The 20066-nt window shown below is 37.3% G+C and overlaps 3 protein-coding genes and 1 long non-coding RNA gene across 5 annotated transcripts; 2 read left to right on the top strand and 2 right to left on the bottom strand.

Moving 5' to 3' along the window:
• Positions 1-1109: 1109 nt before the first annotated feature.
• On the top strand, positions 1110-2810 carry LOC113321169. Its single transcript, XR_003346527.1, has 2 exons — positions 1110-2089; positions 2176-2810. It is a non-coding gene; the product is annotated as an uncharacterized LOC113321169 (long non-coding RNA).
• Positions 2811-4019: 1209 nt separating this feature from the next.
• On the top strand, positions 4020-8549 carry LOC113322007. 2 transcript variants are annotated; one of them, XM_026570004.1, is made up of 5 exons: positions 4020-5193; positions 5284-6558; positions 6982-7097; positions 7454-7495; positions 8056-8549. In XM_026570004.1, exons 1-3 carry the CDS (start codon positions 4393-4395, stop codon positions 7003-7005), a joined length of 2100 nt encoding a protein of 699 aa, XP_026425789.1. In that variant the 5' UTR covers positions 4020-4392; the 3' UTR covers positions 7006-7097; positions 7454-7495; positions 8056-8549. The 2 variants fall into 2 exon arrangements, with proteins under 2 accessions (XP_026425789.1, XP_026425788.1); XM_026570003.1 differs by lacking the exon at positions 7454-7495.
• Positions 8550-8908: 359 nt separating this feature from the next.
• Positions 8909-9890, bottom strand: LOC113323690 (dehydration-responsive element-binding protein 1F-like). The gene has a single exon (XM_026572032.1). The coding sequence runs from the start codon at positions 9882-9884 to the stop codon at positions 9198-9200; it is 687 nt and encodes a 228-aa protein (XP_026427817.1). The 5' UTR covers positions 9885-9890; the 3' UTR covers positions 8909-9197.
• Positions 9891-15343: 5453 nt separating this feature from the next.
• Positions 15344-16468, bottom strand: LOC113324730. The gene has a single exon (XM_026573020.1). The coding sequence runs from the start codon at positions 16466-16468 to the stop codon at positions 15344-15346; it is 1125 nt and encodes a 374-aa protein (XP_026428805.1).
• Positions 16469-20066: the final 3598 nt, after the last annotated feature.

Below are 20066 nucleotides of genomic sequence, written 5' to 3' on the forward strand. Positions count from 1 at the left end.
TTTTACCTTATTTTTTAGCTATAAAATGAATTATTATACGAGTTCATTCTACAAAATGAACTACTTTAATGAACTACTATACGAGTTCATTCTACGAAATCAACTACTTTAATGAACTATCATGCTAGTTAGTTCATTCCAAAAAGTGAACTTTTTGGATTAAATAACATACGAGTTCATTCTACAAAATGAACTACCATACGACTTCATTCTACAAAATGAACTGGTATAATGAACTATTATTACGAGTTCATTATACAATATGAAAACCTATCACGGGTTCATTCTACAATATGAACTACCATTTGCGAGTTCATTTTATAAAATGAACTAGCATAATGAACAACTATTACGAGTTCATTCTACAATATGAACTACCATTCTGAATTACTATTACGAGTTTATTTTACAACATGAATTATCAATCCTACAATATTAACAACTATTATGAGTTCATTCGAAATTAAGAACATCTATCACTAGTTCATTCTTCAATATGAACTATAATAATGAACTACCATTGCGACTTCATTCTTCAAATGAACAATTATTATGAGTTTATTCTACAAAATAAATTGCTAGTGTATACGAGTTCATTCTACGAAATGAACTGCTAGAACTAGAATGAACTACCATGTTATAAAATAGTGTTCGTTTTCGAATATGAACTACTATTATATCGAAAAAAATTAAAAGCTCTGAAACATAGCGACAATGGTACTCGTTGGAAAGCTATTGTCGAGGGCTTTCCGAATATATAAAATTTATTAATTTTTGACTTATATTTTGAGAGATATTTAATTTTTAAAGGGAAATCACCAAAACAGTCCTACAATTAGGACCCGATTTGCAAAATGGTCATACAGTTACAAACCATTTACAAACCAGTCACACTTCCGTTATTTCTTTGGTTAAGTCAGTAGATCCCACCGAATCAGAGTTAAATGACCATGTATAATTACCAGTATGTCCTTAACCTAACTACACCGAACCTCTGGCCGCAAATCTTGTTACTATTAATCTCGATGATCTTTTTAACGAACATGATTAGTTAGAACTATATAACACATTAGGGTTCTTTTCCAAATCATTTTTCTTCGGCCGCTTCTCTCTCCATTACCATTACAGAGCTCTGCAAAACTTGAGATTCACTGAAGAAGAAGAGATTTCGAATGAGATACATCGCAAGCAGATCCTTATAAGATTATATAGTTAGTGTGTATGGTTTGTTAATTCTCGTACGGTGATTTTGTGAAGATTTTGGCGCTAAGACTAGCATCTGATTGTTTAATACAGTGGTTTTTTTATAAGAGATTAACACAATGTTTGCAGACGAGGTTGGTAATCACATTGTTGAAACTTTAATTTTTACTATTTTGTGGATTTTTTTCATAAACCCTAATTAGAGAAAATTGGGGATTTTCCTACACCGTTGATGCTTGTGTTTTACTAATTAATTATCTAATTATGTTATGAATTACATGAATTCGATGAATGGGTTAGAACTGGAAGTTGGGGTTTTGAAGCTGTATGTAGAGAAAGTGCAGGGAAACAATTGGTCTGGTGGTATCTGTGATGGAGATGGAGTTGTGTTATACAGTGGTTTAATTATGAATCTGGTGATGGAGATGGAGATGGAGATGGAGTTGCAATACAGGAGATGAAGGTGAAGCGACATGAAACGGTTCTGGATAGCGTTTATGGAATTGATTTGATGTTCTTGTTGGTGATTACTGTTTGAAAAGTTGTTTGAATGGCTTGAAGCAGAGTGGTGATCTGGTGAATGGATATGGACTAGTGGTGATTTTGCAATGAAGAGGAGATGCAGATGGTTTTGTTTGGTTGCAGCTGCAATTCAAGTTGATGGTGGTTGCAAAAATGATATGATGATGTGTTTGTTGTTGCAGTGCAGGTTACAGGGACTAGATGAATGTTTAGGTTTACAGTGAATGGGTTGCTCTCTAATTTGAATTTCAGTTAATGGGTTGATCTCTGCGCAATAGGTTGCTGGTGAAAATGGCCAGAGCACACATCTGGTGAGACCACATTGAGGAGTGTAAGAGAATTTCAGGAGTTCGTTGTTAACAGGGTAAAGATTATTTCAAATTTCGTGTTGGATCCTTTTTTTTTTGTGGGTATTGTACAATTGGGTTGTATTAATTTTCTTTACTACAGACATAGGGGAACGATGATGATAGCAATGTTGATGATGCCAGGAGGTTGGTCGAGAATATGGAGAAAAGCATAAAAAAAGAGAATCAGATTTATGGCGAGCTGAGGAAGGAAACAAGTATGGAAATGTCAGCCACCACCATTGTTTTTCCCAAACCAGTTTGCATATCCCCTAGCATATCCTTACCACCATTCCAGTGCATATCCTCCCACCAGTTCACATCAGTTTCAGAACTTGATAAACGTTCACATCATCACCAGCTTGCAGCAAACTGTACAACACTATGAACGACTTGGTGGCCAAGCCACGCCAGAGTTGGACCCCGTCAGAGGATGCCACATGTCAGTGGTACACGTCAATAGATGCCACATGTGATAGTTTAACCAAGGTTAATAGTAGTTGGAGTTAAAGAGAGGGTATTTTGGTGATAACTAACACTGTTTTTTGCCAAATAGTTATTTCGGACAGAACATGACTATTTTGTAAACGAATTTCAAAAGTTAGATCATTTTGTAACCGAATTTCAAAAAGTATGACCATTTTGTAATTAGCCCATTTTTAAACTTTTATCTATTAAGGCTAAGAGGAGAGAGAAATTAGTAGAGAAAATAAAGAAGATAAAGAAAACCAGAAAAATGATTCACGCGAGGAAGAAAGAAAATAAGAGACAGAAATGATACTTTAGATATTTTAATATTCAGAACTAGTCATAAAAATCCAAGGTGACTAAACTTGTGGTACAAAAATCCCATTCAAATGTTGGGATCAATTAAAACTCCATCTTAAACAAAATTGATACAAAAATCCCCAAATTTTTAAAAAGTGATAGAAAAACTCCAAATTTCAAAATTGGTTTCATCAAAATTCTTTGGAGTTTTTGTGTTACTTTTGTTTTGACGGAGTTTTTGTGTTACTTTTGTTTTGATGGGTTTTTTATGGATGGATAGTGACACCTTTGGGGTTATAACTCGCGGACCGTTGGGATAATGATAAAGCACACATATTTTAAAGCTATTTTTAAACGGGTGAAAAAAGATTTTAATTATCTATTTATTTAAGAGAAAGGTTAGTATTGTAAATCATGTCTAACTATAACTAAATATGGTTCCATATATAACTATTTAATGATGGGTTTGTGATAAAAATCAAAAATATGATTAAGCCACGTCAAAAATATGATTAAAAGAAAAAGATGCCTGATGCGAGGTAAATTAAAAAACATGTATTGGAACAGGACGAGACGAATCCGAACCACACCAAATCAAAAATTCCTGGACAACATGAATCAAATAAAAATGCACAACCGGGCGAGACAAAACCACATCACACCAGATTAAAAATATGAATTTTCGGGTCCGCCGGTGCGTCGCATGGTCACAAAACCTAGTTGCTATTTACTGCTAGATTGATTTGCCACCTGTTCCGGGATGTTTTCTACTTGTTGCTTGCACCTACACCGACGGAAGCCCCGGCGATTAATATGGCAGCAGATATATCCCCTTCATTCCCTTTATGAGTTTCATCATCGTCATGAATGAAACGTATGTCCCATGGGTTTGGTAGCACCCTGGTTGGAAGCATGACACATGTCAGTTGTCTCCTTATTCCCAAGCTGTTAGAATAAGGGTGATATAGTCTTTATCCATCAAAAAAATCAAGTGAGTCCCATCCAAAACGACGCACCTCATCGAAAAAACGACGCACCTCAAGGAGAAAAAACCCCCATCTCAGGTTTTCAAGTCATCACTCAATATTCGGAATAAGTCAACCGGGACCATTGATATTTAATCTTACGGCTAATAATCCTTGATACCGACGGTTCGTTTCATTTCTTCCATAAAACCCTAGATAGATAAAGTTTCCTCTAGACGCCTCCCTCACTCTCTTCTGCAACAAGAAATACATGAAAAAAAACAAACTCTCATCTACTGTGAGACTCAAAAACTGATCATCTTATTTTAACACAGTCAACAAAATTGAAAACCCCAAAATTTCTCTAAGTTATTCCTTTTCTCGATGAGGGGCGGCAGCGAAATACAAGGATCTGTATGTTTCCGGTTAGATCTTTCTTAATTTCCTTGTTCCTGTACTAGATTTAGTTTAACATGTAATCTAGGATTCATCAAAAATTTCTAATGATTGAAGTCTAATTACGTGGGATTTTACTAAAGGGGAAGATCTAGTGTGTGTGTGGGTTTTCTTGTTTTCCCCCTTTTCCCATGCCGTCAGTAGGTATGAGAAGGTCTACTAGGATTTTGGTACCAAAATCTGTAAAAGATTTTGAAGGAGCAACAGTGTTAAGATCAGGTAAGCGATTGTCATCGCCGTTGTTTGTTGATTCTAAGGCAGCCAGGGGAAATGAAATTGAATGGTTTTCTCCGTCTATGGTTGAGAAATCATGTGGTGTGGTTGTTCCTTCTTTTCATCATAAAAGTCTTGTCAAAAGAAATGAATTTGTGGCGAAGCAAATAAAAAAGGAAAGTTCTTCTCCATCCAAGAAATTGAATGCAACTGTAACCGTAATTGATGAGCCGAAGAAGAATAAAATGTATGGGAATGGGTATGGTAGAAAAAGGCTAAGATCAGTGGCTGAAAATGTGGTGGGTACCCTAACAGATAGCAACAGAAAATTGGATTTTGATTTTGAAAAGAGGGGTTTGGATGAGGAGCGGAAGTATGGGATTCATTTTTTTCGAAAACATCGAAGAAAGGCGGTATCTTCAGAATCATCTGCATATCTAGCAATTGAACATTCTGATGGAAATAATGAATTTTCAAAAATTAATAGTAAATCTGAAGAATTGGCGGGAAATTCTGGTTCACTTAGTTCTGAATCAAGAGACAGTCTTGATGTGATTGTTGAACCTTCTCCTTGTTGTTCTAGTCAGTTCTGTATTTTCTTAGTTTCACTTTTAAACTTCATGACAAGGGCAAGGGTTAGTGTGTCAAAGCTTGTTGCGTTTATGTGTTCTGGTCCCATTGGTGAAACTTTTTCTCGGCATGGGATACATTTCTTCCCTGTAAGTTAGTATTTTCTACTGATTTTATTCTAGTTCTTGCGCTCTCTTCTTGCTAACTGACTCACTCCTCCATTTGGTTTTGTTTTACAGGATCTATCATGCAGGAGTAGCGGTACTACTTTCTTGTCTAGAATCTGCATAATTTGGGGTGCACAAGATTTTGTACCTATGTTTTCCTTGAACTTCAATTCAGCTCCATTTACATTTATAAGTCTGCATTTTAGAATGTTACTTCAATCTCAAAGTTCGATGGATGTACTTGAGAGGTATCTCGTGGGTGTGGTTATGAAGCCTCATGGAGCTAATGGCAGCAGAAAACGCCTTTCCTCTGAGATGGTGGTGGGTGTCTCTTTAAGCAAAATAGTGGCTTCTGTGAGTTCTTCTGCGAAGAGAAGAAAGGAAGTCAATTCTGTTGCTCAAAGAAGAATTTCAAGTCGGCGTAGGACCAATTCTAGGGGTGTTAAGACTTTTAGGTCCCTGAGATTTAAGAGACCTCCTACCCTGGTTTCGCAAGAGTGTGTTGATGAAGTTTCTGATATGTTTGGTACCGGAGTTGATGGTACTGATACCAGTTCTATAAACAAGGTGAAAAAGCCATTATCTAGTGGCACTTGCAGTGCTGATATTATCGAGGAGACGAATCAGAAGGGAGATACGATCTGCTGCAGCGCAAATGTCTTGGTTACAGAATCTGATAAGTGTTTCAGAGCAGAGGGGGCGAAGATAGTGTTGGAGTATTCGGAATCAGACGACTGGTTACTTGTAGTGAAAGTGCAGGGCGTGACCAGGTTTATTCATAAAGCAGTAGATTTGATGAGGCCCCTGTGCACAACGAATCGTTTCACTCATGACCTGATATGGATAGGAAGAACTGATTGGAGGCTAGAGTTTTCTGATAGACAAGATTGGTCCATCTTCAAAGAACTGCACAGCGAATGTGCAGACAGAAATATGAAGGCAATGGCTGCTAGGGTACATGAAGTGGAAAGCCATGGGGACTATAAAAATGTTTCTTTCGTACGACCCAATGCTTACATTAAGATGCATGGCAACGAGGTGGAAAGGCTTTTCGTAAGGAGGATTGCAAATTATGATATGGATACAGATGACGAAGAGTGGCTTGGAAAACTAAACAATGACCTCTGTGGCGATGGTGGTCCTCTTAGGCTTGTGTCAGCTGAGAATTTTGAGAAGATGGTAGATATATTTGAGAAGGCTGCTTATTGTAAACCAGATGATGTCTCTGATGAGAGTAAAGCCGTTAAGCTTTGTCCTGATATGACGATGAATATACTTACATCTGTCTATCATTACTGGGTGGAGAAACGGAAGAAGAAAAATTGTGCTTTACTGCGAGTGTTGCAGGTAATCAGATGCTTTTGGACCCCTGCTTTAAGTCTTTAACCTTTTATTTATGCGTCGACTGTTTATTTTCTGTGTTACATTATATATTGTCTCTCAGCATATCCACCTTTTGGAGTTTGCATCCTTCCTTACTTATAGAAATGACTCTTTATCCTGCTAATAGCCAATTACTTAGTTCTTCTTCTTTTGGCTTCGTAGTTCTTTGTGTTTTCGATACTATTAGAAGTTCTGAAATTATGTTTACCATGAAGAGCTTAAAGAAGGAAAGCCATGAGATGTTGACTCGATGTCTTTCTATGTTCAGCAATTAAAAAATGCAATATTTTGAATGCATCTGGATATCCTGTTTAGTGGTAGTTTTTCTACTTGTTTAGAAAGATTCTTTATGATTACATCTGAGCTTGTGCAATTCTTGCTTATCAGTGTGCCCCCACCAAGGAAGCATGAGATGCTGCAAAAGCCCTTTCTTCGTAAGAAAAGATCATTTAAGAGACAAGCTAGCAAATGTGGAAATGGCAAACCAAGAACTTTCTTTCAAGGTGTGAATCCTTACTTTTCTTTTCTTTTCATATTATCCATAGATTCTGATTAGTGATGTTTATTTTATCTTTTTGACCTGAACTTAGGATTGCCAACTACATATCGTTTGCAATCAAACATGTTTATTGTTGACATAACTGCGATGACTCTGTGGACTGGATAAACCTCCGAGGGTTTCATATCTCTGTGATATACATATAAAATTACTTAAAACACTGGATACAACCCTTTCTTTCTCTCCATTGACATTCGTTGTAACGGATAAGTTGAATTTATTGACGGGAGCATAGGGGTTTAGTGTTGACCACCAAAAGATAAATTTAATAATCATAAATATTTTATGTTACCTCTGCAGATTACTTGGGAACATGGAAGCTTTGAAGATGTTTCACAATAGGTGTTTGAATAATTGAATATCATTGTTGAAAAGTATTTAAATATCTCAGCATCCTAAAAAGGACGCACACACAATTTTAGTGAAACCGTCAAGGATTGTGTGAAAGTAATGCTCTACTGTGTTGTCCACACTGCGATTTATGACTAAAATTCTGTGTTCCGAAGATCTTTTTGCAAAAAGAAACTCTTTGTAGCCATATCAATTTTGCTCTATCGTTGCGAAAAGGGTATACCTTGCTTGTTCATGCGTCGAATTTGGGATTTTTGAACAATGGTATGTTCATGCATGTTGTTTTTATCGACCTTTTGAGAGACTGTGTTTTGGAGTTGTAATTAGGGTTACTGTCACTTTTTTATTTTCTTTTATCAAGCATCTGGACTGTTGAGATCCGCTATACAATGTTTATTACTTCAGGTTTGTGTAGAATCTGCCTTAATTATAGTGGGTAGAATACCGGGCTCCTTAAAAGGCCAATCAGTGTCAACATTGAAATCCAGTAGAGTTTGAATTTAACACATAGTGCTATAGGAAGTACATCTAATCTTTTGTTGATTATGCAGTTTTTGCGGAGGAACAAGAGCAGGATGCAAATCGCAAGCGCTCTGCAAAAATATCTGTAGAGTTAGCAGTTGTCAAGCGCAGAAGAGCCCAGGAACTCATTGAAATTGCTGACCTTGCAACCTACAAGGCTACCTTAGCGTTGAAAATTGCTGAAGCAGTACAACACGAAATTCCTTCAGACGATTTTGTTACTTTCATCCTTAGTTAGATATCACTAAAGAGATGGGGTTAGTTTTTTGTTATGCCAAATAAATCTCTTTTTCTTCTTTTATCTCCAAAGCAGGAAGCGGTTGGTGTTTCTTCTCTTCCTATCTCATGCCTCTTGTGGAGCTTTTGTGGGTCAAATTAGTAAGGACCTAAAGCCCTGTAATTTTTTGAGAGTGATGCTTCTGTACATATGATATCATCATTACGCGACATATTTGTAAAAACAACTTAGTACCAAGTATACAGGAAATTAGAATGCACGTACAGGGTTTTTGTTGATTGTTTCCATGTTCGGCTTCAATTGGAGCATTTGCTGCTTCATTTTTGTTAATTGTATCTGTGTTTGGCTTCAGTGTATAAAATAGTAATAAAACAGTAGTCTGGTTCCAGGAGATTGGATTTTTTTAATTGTCCAATTCGACCCCCCAAGACTGGCTAAGATGGTCGTCTTGGAAGATAACTACACACGAGTTCCATGCGTCATGTTCATCATTCCTGCACATGTATCGTAGGAACATAAAATATGATGAGAAAAGACTCGCGAAGAAACAAGAAAGATTACTGAAACAAATTATAGGTAGAGCCTCATTCCCTCAGAAAATAAACCTCAAAAAGCCGCTGTAGTATGGTCTAATGCAATATGACTAGTAATTTAATCGAACAAGAACCTGATAGTTCAAACGGACAATCTCCTCTATAACCAACCTATAGACATCCATACAAAGCCGGAGGCCGGATGTACAAACTACGGACAATCTTAAAAAGCCGGAAGACAGATGTACTAATGTACTTTCTTGCTTTACAAAAGAAAAAAAAAAAGAAAAAAGGTACTTTCCGAGTCGAACCTAAAACTGATTCAATAATGGACAAAACGAAATCCTAAAAAGTTTGTGTGCTTGTAACACTAGTGGTGAAAATAGTACGGCGTACATATCTAGTCTCTCCATAGAGGAACATCCATGTCAGAATCCATGTCATTGCAATCATCCAACCATCTAAACCCTTTTTTCATGGCTAGTGGTGTAAGTAACATCCCTTCCGCCATGCTGTCAAGTAAACCTGGCATATTAAACAACGCCTCCTCATCTAAGAATGTTGTTCCAGTTGACGAACTAGGCAATGAGTAATCATCATATTGAATATCCAGGTTACTGATACTTGGCAAAAGAGCTACAGATGATGAAGCAGATGATGCATCATGGATAGGACGAGGTCGAAAGGCTTCAGCAGCTTCAATTGCAGCCAATCGAATATCTTCAGAATTAGTAGAAGTAGGTCTAGGTAGTATCATCGACGAGTCGTTGAAATTAAGAGGTGCAGATTTTCCTCTTAAAGCTAAAGCTGCAACATCATAAGCTCTTGCGGCCATTTCAGGCGTAGGAAATGTACCCAACCAAATTTTCGATTTTGCGTAAGGTTGTCTTATTTCACATACCCATCTTCCTCCATTCCTTTCTCTTACTCCTTTATAAATTGGGTGTCGCGTTTCTTTAAATTTCTTTCTTCCTGCCTTCCTCTTATGCGTGTTTGCCGTTGCTGTTGACGGCACATGCGAGGATTGTTGTTGGTTCGACGAAGAAAAAGCAGCAGAACAGTTTCCTTCATCATCTAAGTCGCCCATTGAAAACAGAGAGATGTACCGGTCGGGTAATTTTAGAGTTGGGGAGAATGTTAGTTAGACAGGAAGCATATAAAAAGGGAGGGAAAAAAATAAGAGGAATAGAGTAATACACGCGGAAATCACGTGTTGTAAAATTTTGAAAGAATTTCAACATGTGTTTGAATAAATTAAAACAACGTGCGGAATAAGAGTGGCTTGTGTGTAGTAGTCGCGGTTCGGGGACCAGGGTTATTGTGTTGCGAAAGAAGGGCCATACGAAGGGATGGAACTACTGTAGGTCCCAGGACACCCGATGAACTTGGAACAATAATAATACTTGAATGGTCTTATGATTATCTTATACGATCAAGTACTCAAGCTCATGACGGCTAATGTCCGCTACCGGTTTGTTTAGAAATGTACCATTTTAAAAATATACGGGTGTTTTGTCTTATACAAAATTTGGTAAGTGACAATCATGATCAAGTTAGGTGATAACTAGGTATCAAGAAGTGTAATTTTTGTTTCTAAAATTTATAGTACAACAATTTAAGCTTGTGGATACCGTTGTTTTACTATTAATTGATCAAACAACGAATTTATAGAGTCTATGTTTAAGTATGTTGGAAATGGGAGACAAATATAATGGAAACAAAGTAGAGGAGAAGGAGAATCAGTGGGATTCATTCATTAACTATGCTCATATAAATACAAGAGGGAGATAACTCTAGCTATTACATGTGTTAGCTTACATGTGAAGTGATATTACATGCGTCTATAAGAAGGGAGGTGCATGATATGTGTCCAAGGATAAGGGAGGTGCTTGACATGTGGTCATCCACACATATTCCTACAACACTCCCCCTTGGATGACCACCATTAAAAACTTATTGCTTTGTCAAAACCTTGCCTGAAAACATCCGTTGATGAAACATTGGTCGAAGGAGAAAGACATTTGAGCTTCTGAAATGGCGTAGCTATGAAGACTTTTCTCCTTTGTGGAACCGTGCCAGGAAAAATATTTTGCACAAAAACCTGAACACTTGTAAGGAAAAGAACAACCTCAACCAGAGGTGTATTGCTAGTATTTTTGCTGTCTCATTAAAAACCTTTTCGAGTAACAAAACCCAGTGGGAAAAAGTAACCTCGGTGAAGAAAAAGAGTACAACACACTTTGATGTCATCAGTGCATCATTAGATGCTCCCCCTGATATCGACATCCCCCACATGATTTGTATTATGGTATTATAGTTGTCTCATTAAAAACCTTTCTGAGTAGTAAAACCCAGTGGGAAAAAGTGACCTTAGTGAAGGAAAAGAGTTCAATATACCATGAGGTGCTCCCTCTGATGCAGGAAAATTTCTTTAGTCTAATACATTCATGGGAGTGGACAGTTCCTTTAGTCTTATGGGGTCATGGGAAGTTCGGACAATCTCTTTAGTCCTATACTTCTCACATGTTTTTCAAATGTGACCTTAGGTAATGACTTAGTAAATAGGTCTGCCACATTTTCGTCATATTTTACTTTACTGACCTGAATGTTTAGAAGACATTGTTGTTGTTGATTGTAGAAGAACTTCGGTGATATATGTTTCGTATTATCACCCTTGATATACCCTTGCTTCATCTGTTCGATGCAAGCTGCATTATCTTCGTAAATCCAAGTTGGCTCTTCAGTGGTAAAACTCAAACCACATGTCCCTCGAATATGTGTAATGATAAACCTTAACCATATACACTCATGAACCGCCTCATGTAGTGCAATGATCTCAGAGTGGTTCGTGGAGGTAGCCACAAGGGTTTGCTTGGTCGATCTCCAGGATATCGTTGTATTCCCGATAGTGAACACATATCCAGTTTGTGATCGACCTTTGAGTGGGTCTGAGAGGTACCCAGTATCAGCAAAACCAACCAAAACATTATTTGGGGTCTTGGTGTAAGAAGTTGCAATTACATTAGCATCTCTCCTTTCGTCTTCGTAGGGATAAAACAAGCCCAAGTCAATGGTTTCCTTTAGGTATCTAAAGATATTATTTATACCACTCCAATGACGCTGCGTTGGCGCCGAGCTATATCTAGCTAACAAATTCACTGAGAACGAAATATCTGATCGAGTACATTGTGCTGAGTATAATAATGTGCCTATTGCACTTAGATAGGGATATTCAACTCCCAATACATCTTCGCCATCTTACTTTGGACGAAACGGATCTTTATGTACATCTAAAGTTCGACCAACCATGGGAGTGCTAGCAGGGTGCACTTTGTCCATATTAAATTGCCTGAGTATCTTTTAGACATATGCATACTGGTGGATTAATATTCCACAAGCTCGATGTTCTAGTTCAAGCCCTAGATACATTCAAGTTTTCCCAAGATCTTGCATCTCAAATTCGGATTTCAAGTAGCTTGCGGTTTCTCTTAGTTCATCAAGAGTACCTACTATGTTCATGTCGTCGACATAGACATCTATAATAGCAAATCCGGAACTTGTTTTCTTTATAAACACGCAGGGGCACAATTCATTATTTGTATATCCTTTCCCAACCAAATAATCACTTAGACGGGTATACTACATCCGTCCGGATTGCTTTAATCCGTAAAGTGAACGTTTCAACTGAACTGAAAACGCACTCCGTGGTTTAGAGTTACTTGTTTTGGGCAGTGGAATCCCATCTGTAACTTTCATGAATATCTCTCTGTATCAAGATCCCCATAGAGATATGCGGTAACCACATCCATAAGTTGAATTTCAAGTCCTTCTGAAACTACTAAGCTAACTAAGTAACGGAACGTTATGACGTCCATTATAGGAGAGTCCGTTTCTTCGTAATCAATCCCAGGGCGTTGTGAGAAACCTTGCTCCACAAGTCGAGCCTTATATCTCAAGACTTCGTTCTTCTTATTATGCTTTCTGAAAAATACCCATTTATGTCCTATAGGCTTTACACCTGGTGAGGTTAGCACTATCGCACCAAATACCTGTCTTTTTGCCAGTGAATCTAGTTCTTCCTGGATTGCGTCTCTCCATTGAGGCCAATCTGCTCTCTTTTGGCATTCTGCAACAGAGCGTGGTTCGATATCATCGTTCTCCATAATCTCTCGAGCAACTGTATATGCGAATATATCTTCAATATGCGTGGAAGATCTTTCCATCAACACATATGCACTTTCACAATCCATAGAGATTTCTTTGTTCTCTGGAATCAATTCAAACTTCGGGGCGTCCCCCAGTAATGATTCATGGACATAACTTTAATCAGAGACAATCTCATGAGATGAATTATCTGTATTGATGATATATGGATCGGTTTGTGCCTTACTCGTCATTTTCTTCCTTGGCTGAGTATCGATCGAACCAAGTGGTCTCCCCCTCTTCCTCTTGGGGGCCACGACCTCGGCTACACTTCCACCAAATGCAGCCTTGGTATCTAAGGTACCTTTTCCCTTGTCGGGAATTTCCAACCTTGCAGGCACGTTTGCATCTGGTATATGTGATCTCGTCACTTAAGCGATATCAGTAAATGCATTAGGCATTGAATTTGCCACATTCTGAAGATCGATAATTCGTTTCACTTCACTTTCGCATTGTAGAGTGCAGGGATCAAGATGAGACAATGTGGGAACACACCACGACAATTTCTGTCGTTCTCTTTGGAAAGCCTTTTCCATACCTCCCCCTAACGACGGGAAGGTTGTCTCATCAAAGTGACAATACGCAAATCTAGCGGTAAAGAGATCGCCTGTCATAGGTTCTAAGTAGAGGATGATTGTTGGGGATTCGTATCCAACATAAATACCTACTCGTCTTTGTGGACCCATCTTAGTACGTTGTGGAGGCGTAATAGGCACGTATACGGCACAACCAAATATGCGTAAATGTGAAATATCAGGCTCATATCCAATGACCAACTGGTACGCAGAAAATGGTTGGCTAGTAGTGGGTCTGAAGCGAATAAGTAATGCTGCATACAATATGGCGTACCCCCAGGCAGTAATAGGCAGGTTGGAACGCATAACCAATGCCCTATCTATCATTTGTAACCTTTTGATGATAGCTTCTGCGAGACCATTTTGAGTGTGTACATGGGGTACTGAATGCTCTACGTCAATTCCATTAGACATACAGAAATCATCAAATCCTTTAGATGTAAATTCTCCAGCATCAAGTCTGATAGACTTGATTGGATGATCAGGGTGGTGATCCCTTAGTCATATAATTTGTGCTAGGAGCTTTGCAAATGCGGCATTTTTTGTGGATAACAATGCAACGTGTGACCAACGGGTCGAAGCATCAACCAGAACCATAAAATACCTGAATGGTCCGCATTCTGGATGTATAGGTCCACAAATATCACCTTGTATTCTTTGTAAAAATGGAATATTTTGTTTGGTTTCTTTAGCATAGGATGGTCTAGATCCTGTCTTTGCCAAAGAACAAGCTTTGCAGAATGAGCGATGTGCCTTCGATAAGGACATCGAAGAAGAATGGGACGCAGGGTGCGCTTCGATTACTTTGGGAGACGAAGGTTGCCCTTCTCTTGCTTTAGAAGTCATATATTGTGCATCATTTACTTTAGAAAGCACATTGTTACTCTGCATTGTAACAATTTGTTTACCCAATTTGTTTTTCATTCGAAAGAAGGGATGTCCGTGCGAGTTCTTCAAAACACGGATCATCATATCACGACCTGGGTGTCCTAGTCGATCGTGCCAAATCTTATATAAGTCACCGGCCAACAGTTCATCGTTGGTAACAACATGAGATTCAATAATCCTAATAGTAGTGATATACAATCCACTAGATTGACTCATTAGTTTCTCTAAGATGCGCTTCCTTCCGCATTCATTAGAGGTCACGTATATGTACTCAATTCCATTTTCACAGTGAGTTTCCAAGTGATAACCATTTTCACGGATATCCTTGAAACTCAACAAAGTGCGGTGAGCTTTTGGTGCATATAGATCTTATGTGACTTTAATCATTGTGTCATTTGGCAATAAGAATTGGTCAGTACCTCGCCCAATGATTACTTGTGATGATCCAATCATCGTAGTTACGGATGTATTATAAGGAGCAAAACTAACAAATAATTGTCTATTTCTTAGGATAGTGTGGGTGGTTGCACTATCAGCTAGACATTCAATTTCTCCTTGAGACATTCCTACAAGTACATTAGGCAGGAAGGTTATCAAAATGAACAATTTATCTCATTTTCTTTAGAGAAGTCTGTTCCATTAGAATGACGTCCTTTCCATTCTAACATACATGCTAAAAACAATAGATTATCATAAAAAAAGTAAAATTCTATTAAACATGATAGAAAACAAGTATTCATAAATAATCCACACACATAACATAAAGATGCTAAGGACATGTTTAGCAACAACACCACCTACTCAAACCATTAAACAAACGGCAGACTAAGAAAACATAAAGTACATCAAAGCAACTATCAACCTATTAAAACAACGAAGTCTAGCAAGCCATAAAACAAGAAACTAAATATTTAGGCCCAGGAAAAGTCGGGAACATCCATTGTTGGGGAAAATCCTTATTTCTCAGGAAATATGAGATTGTGAGGTTAGTGTCAGGGGTAACAATATTTTCTTCTGCGTAGTTAGCCTCTTGTTCGATAACTTCCTGGTACTTTTTGTAGCTCACAGCTACATTGGCGCTAGCCTTGCAATGCTTGTACCAATGTTCGGTGGATCCACACTTAAAACAAGGCGCACTTCCATTTGCAGCCTTTTTAGTGGCCGGATTCATAGGGGTTTTATTGAACTTAGGATCACTACCACTTTGGTCAGAAATTCCTTCTATGTGCCAAACATTAGAATGACCATTTTGACCTCGACCTCGATTATATCCCTTACGTCCTCTTCCACGAGAGGTGTTATCTCTACGTGGATATGGATCATGAAGATGTGAATCAGAATGTCGAGCCCTCTTTCCTTTGGGACCCTTGCCTTTGTTGACCTTGCCATGGTTAGCTTCGGGAATTTTCTTTTTCCCGACAACTCTTGCATTGTTGTTGACCAGAATATCATTGTGCCTTTCGGCCACTTGTAGTAAGTTTATCAACCTACTGAATGTGGTGATTCTTTTGTTATCTACCTCTAAACGATACTGGTTTGCTAGTATCATGGAAGAGGTAGGAAAGGTCGATAGGGTTTTCAGAATCATTTCTTCATCAATAAGTTTCTTTCCACAAAAGTCCATACGTGTCTGAATTTGCAGCACGTCTTTTTGAAAATCATTCACTTTTACATAATCGAGAAACCGGATTTCGTTCCACAAAACTTTCAATTGTGGTATTAAGGAATCATGAATGTTCCCAAACCGGCTATCGAGAGCATCCCATAGCTCCTTTGGTGTCTTCAAGTGATGATAACCCCAACGCAGGTTAGGATCGATATGTCTCTTGAGGAACATAAGAGCATTAGCTTTGTCTTTCTCAGTTTCCGGAGCAGCGTCGGCAGATGGTTTGATAGTGGAGGTGAAATCCTTTGCAACGAAGGTAGTTTCCACATCAGCGACCCAATGGTGGTAATCAAGTCCTGCTGAGTCCAAAAGTTCGAACTCCGGTCGAATTGGGTCCATCTACATAGACAAAATATAGGACATTAATATGGTGCTCAAGTTCTTCTGAGTCCACGACAAATCCCAGTATCATTTTCCCGTGACCAAATTTCTTTATGGTTGTGTGGGTAATACGGATATGTCATATAGTCCAATCTTTGATCATAACCTAGTCCATAAAATTAATTAACCAAGCTTCTTTATGGTTTAAAAATTACAAACGATTTTGGTAACAAGGTTGACAAAATAGTCAACTGAAAATAGGTATGTTAAAAATAAAATAAACCACATGCCCATTTGTCATTTATATACGTATATAAAATTATTAGAATTTAAGTCGCAATTTGTTTGCATATTTAGTAGCAAACTGTTTGCGGGATAAAATATGTTTTGGTCAATTAATATATTGCATGAGTAATATCAAATTAAGATATAATACTAAGTATAAGGTCTATGTTCAAAAATTTACAATTCCGAGGAATGTCTAAAAAGAATAGTATAACATACTGATAGACACATTTTTGTGTCTAATTTATCTCGATTCTATATATTTATAGTGCTCATTTTTGTACTTATTATGGTGTTTTATGTGTGTAGGTATTTTTGGCCAATAAACATTTTTGGAAAAATCTGCTCGAAAAGTTGCGGGGCACCCCCGGAGGACACTTTTTATTCGGACCCCTCAAACGGATAAGGGGCGACAAATTACTAAGGGGCAGGGCAGTTGCTAAAGGGAGACCAACACAGGATATAGGGGGTCACTTTCTTCTCAAAATTCGAATATTTTTTTGGCGGGAAAAATAACCAGCGAGCAACCAAATTTTCGTTTGGATTTCGAAGATGTTTGACTGAGATTCAATCGCCTAAATTTGCTGGGATAGACGTGATTCAACTAAACAAGCCTGGTATGTGCGCTGGAATCAATCGAATTGGGCTGGATAATCCAAAATAAGGAAACAAAGTTTGAATTGCACGGGTCTCTGTTTGGGTTGATTTTTGGTAATTCAGGGAGACTAAACGCGTGAAATTGTTTCCTAAGGTAGTATTCTATCTAAGGAAGAGTTTAAGACAATCGGGAAAGCTCGGAATTGTCTAGAAAAGTCGGCAGAAGAGATTATTGCCGTGACTTGCACGTAAAGAAAAAGCGAGAATTAATCGCTATTTTTAGGTTTCTGAGTAGTATAAAAGGTGTGTTTAAGTCCCAGGAAAGGTAACGAAGTTATTGGAGCAGTCGCAGAGGAATTAGAAACACTACAGAGCCATATTGATCAAGTTGCAGGAAACCGTATTTTGCTGCTGCTGCTGAAGAACATCCGCTGCAAATAAGAACAATGTCTCAAATTTGTAACGCTGCTACAATGACTTCTTTGTAACAGTCAGTCCTTTGTCTTGCAACACCAATACATCGTTGCAAACATCCAGTGTTATAGTTTTTCATCTTTAATCAACTTTTGAGCAACAAACATGTATTTTGAGCAAGTGATTAATATGAGGAGCTAAACCCCATTGCTGAGGCGATAGAGGAAGCTTTTTTCCAACAAGAAGTGGTATATTCTATTTTATTTATTTATTTGCAATTATTTTATGATTATTTGCCTTGGTCGAAAATTGTTTGAATGATCCTTGTTAAGCAATTGTGATTTCTTTTGATAGAACATACTTGGACCTAGGTTTTTGATGTTCTATGCTTTGGATTTACACTTGTTATTTTGAGAATCTACTAGTTGCAATAAGTTAGAATCAACTTGAACGAGAAAAATGCATAAATATAAATATTGGGATTAAATCACTTTGAAGTTGGAAAATAGTGGAAATCTTAGCCTCAGTGTTCTTTTAATATTGATATCATCTTTGATTGAGTTTGTGACATTTTTTAGTTTGTTTTCTATTTTAGTTTTAGAATTTGAGTCTATATTTTATCCTTCGCAAGTCTGAGAATCGAACCACTTTTACCACTATCTACAAATCACATCACATACTAAAAAAAATATGTATAGTAAATTATAATATTTTGTGAGAATAATATCATGGATGCATATATATTTGATGAATATTTGATAAAAATAAAATACTAGAATATTCATAGCTTAAATGAAAATAATTAACATACATACATATGCATCATGGGTATAATACATTTGCTAACAAGTAGAATGATATGATATCTTTCAATGGTCATACATGTATTTATTTATTTACTTACTTTATTTTCAAAAAAAATGAAAGAGAAAGTACAACATCACATGGGGAGTTTGAAACAAAATCAGATGGCCCCCTTCTTCTTTTTTTGTATAAGTAAAACAAACCATTTTGTGTATCACATGATGATTTTAATTAATTAAACTAGAGATAAAAATGTCACTTTCATGTTAGAAGACAACATGTGATCATTAAGAAACAAATAAGCTATCACTATCAAGTTGAAATCAACTAGTAAAATCAAATGGATTATTTTCTTTTAACTTTTTGGTGTAACTAAAATAAAGAGTAGAAGCTAATATTATCATGTCATTTGATAGATGAGACAAATATATCACTTTCAATAAGAGTAAATGGGTACATGATAATAGAAAAAGTAGTTAAGTTATACCTTCTTTTGGAAAAATCCTACTTGTTTTGAGAATGAAGCCAACAACTTTCTTTTGTTTTGTGTTTGAAGGATTGAAACTCAAAACGGAAAATGGGTCATTTGTCCAAATATTTTTTAATCACGGTTCAAATGGACGAGTAAAAAATAGTTCGGGTGAAATTGACAAAAAAAATAGCAAGGATGAAAATGGATTCATCCTAGCTTAAATTTAAAACATAGCAAGGATGAAACTGGATACATCCTGTGTAAATTAAAAATAAGAAAAAATATTTGAAAATGAGAACGATGAAACTGGTTACATCCTGGCCACTTTTAAAATTTTGGCCATTTAAACAGTATCTAAATCTAAATGTCATTTTCACCCAGGAATTATTGATTTTGGTCTTTTTAACCAATTTTGTAAATTCAAAATGGGTAGGCAAAGTGTTGATAACGTGTTTAAGTATGTTGGAAATGGGAGACAAATATAATGGAAACAAAGTTGAGGAGAAAGAAAATAAGTGAGTTTTATTCATTAACTATTCTCATATAAATACAAGAGGGAGATAACTCTATCTATTACATAAGTTAGCTTGCATGTGAGGTGATATTACATGTGTTTATAAGAAGAGAGGTGCATGACATGTGTCCAAGGATAAGAGAGGTGCTTGACATGTGGTCATCCACACGTATTCCTACAACAGTCTATAAAATTTACCTGTTCCCTCCCTTGTTTTATATAAAGACCCATGCCCAGGGACGGACCTATAGCTGGGCTAAAGGGGGCTTTAGGCCGGGTAGCCTTCCCAGTCCACAAGCCAAGTTTTTTTTTTTTACTCGATCAAGGCTTCTAGCCCGGACCTTAAAAGAAAATTTATCCTTCGTGGGGCTGTCCCTGCCCATGCCCGTATGAAAGTGTAGACGCCCGTGATGATGGTGGTCGGTTCGAACTTGTGTATGCAGATGACGGAGAGACATGTGAATGAGAGACAAAATTTCAAACTATTGAAAATGAAAACTTTTCAAAGTCCGAATCAGTGGCCGATCCAG

The sequence above is a fragment of the Papaver somniferum genome, chromosome 11 (assembly GCF_003573695.1).
Source record: "Papaver somniferum cultivar HN1 chromosome 11, ASM357369v1, whole genome shotgun sequence".
NCBI classification, from domain to species: Eukaryota; Viridiplantae; Streptophyta; class Magnoliopsida; order Ranunculales; family Papaveraceae; genus Papaver; species Papaver somniferum.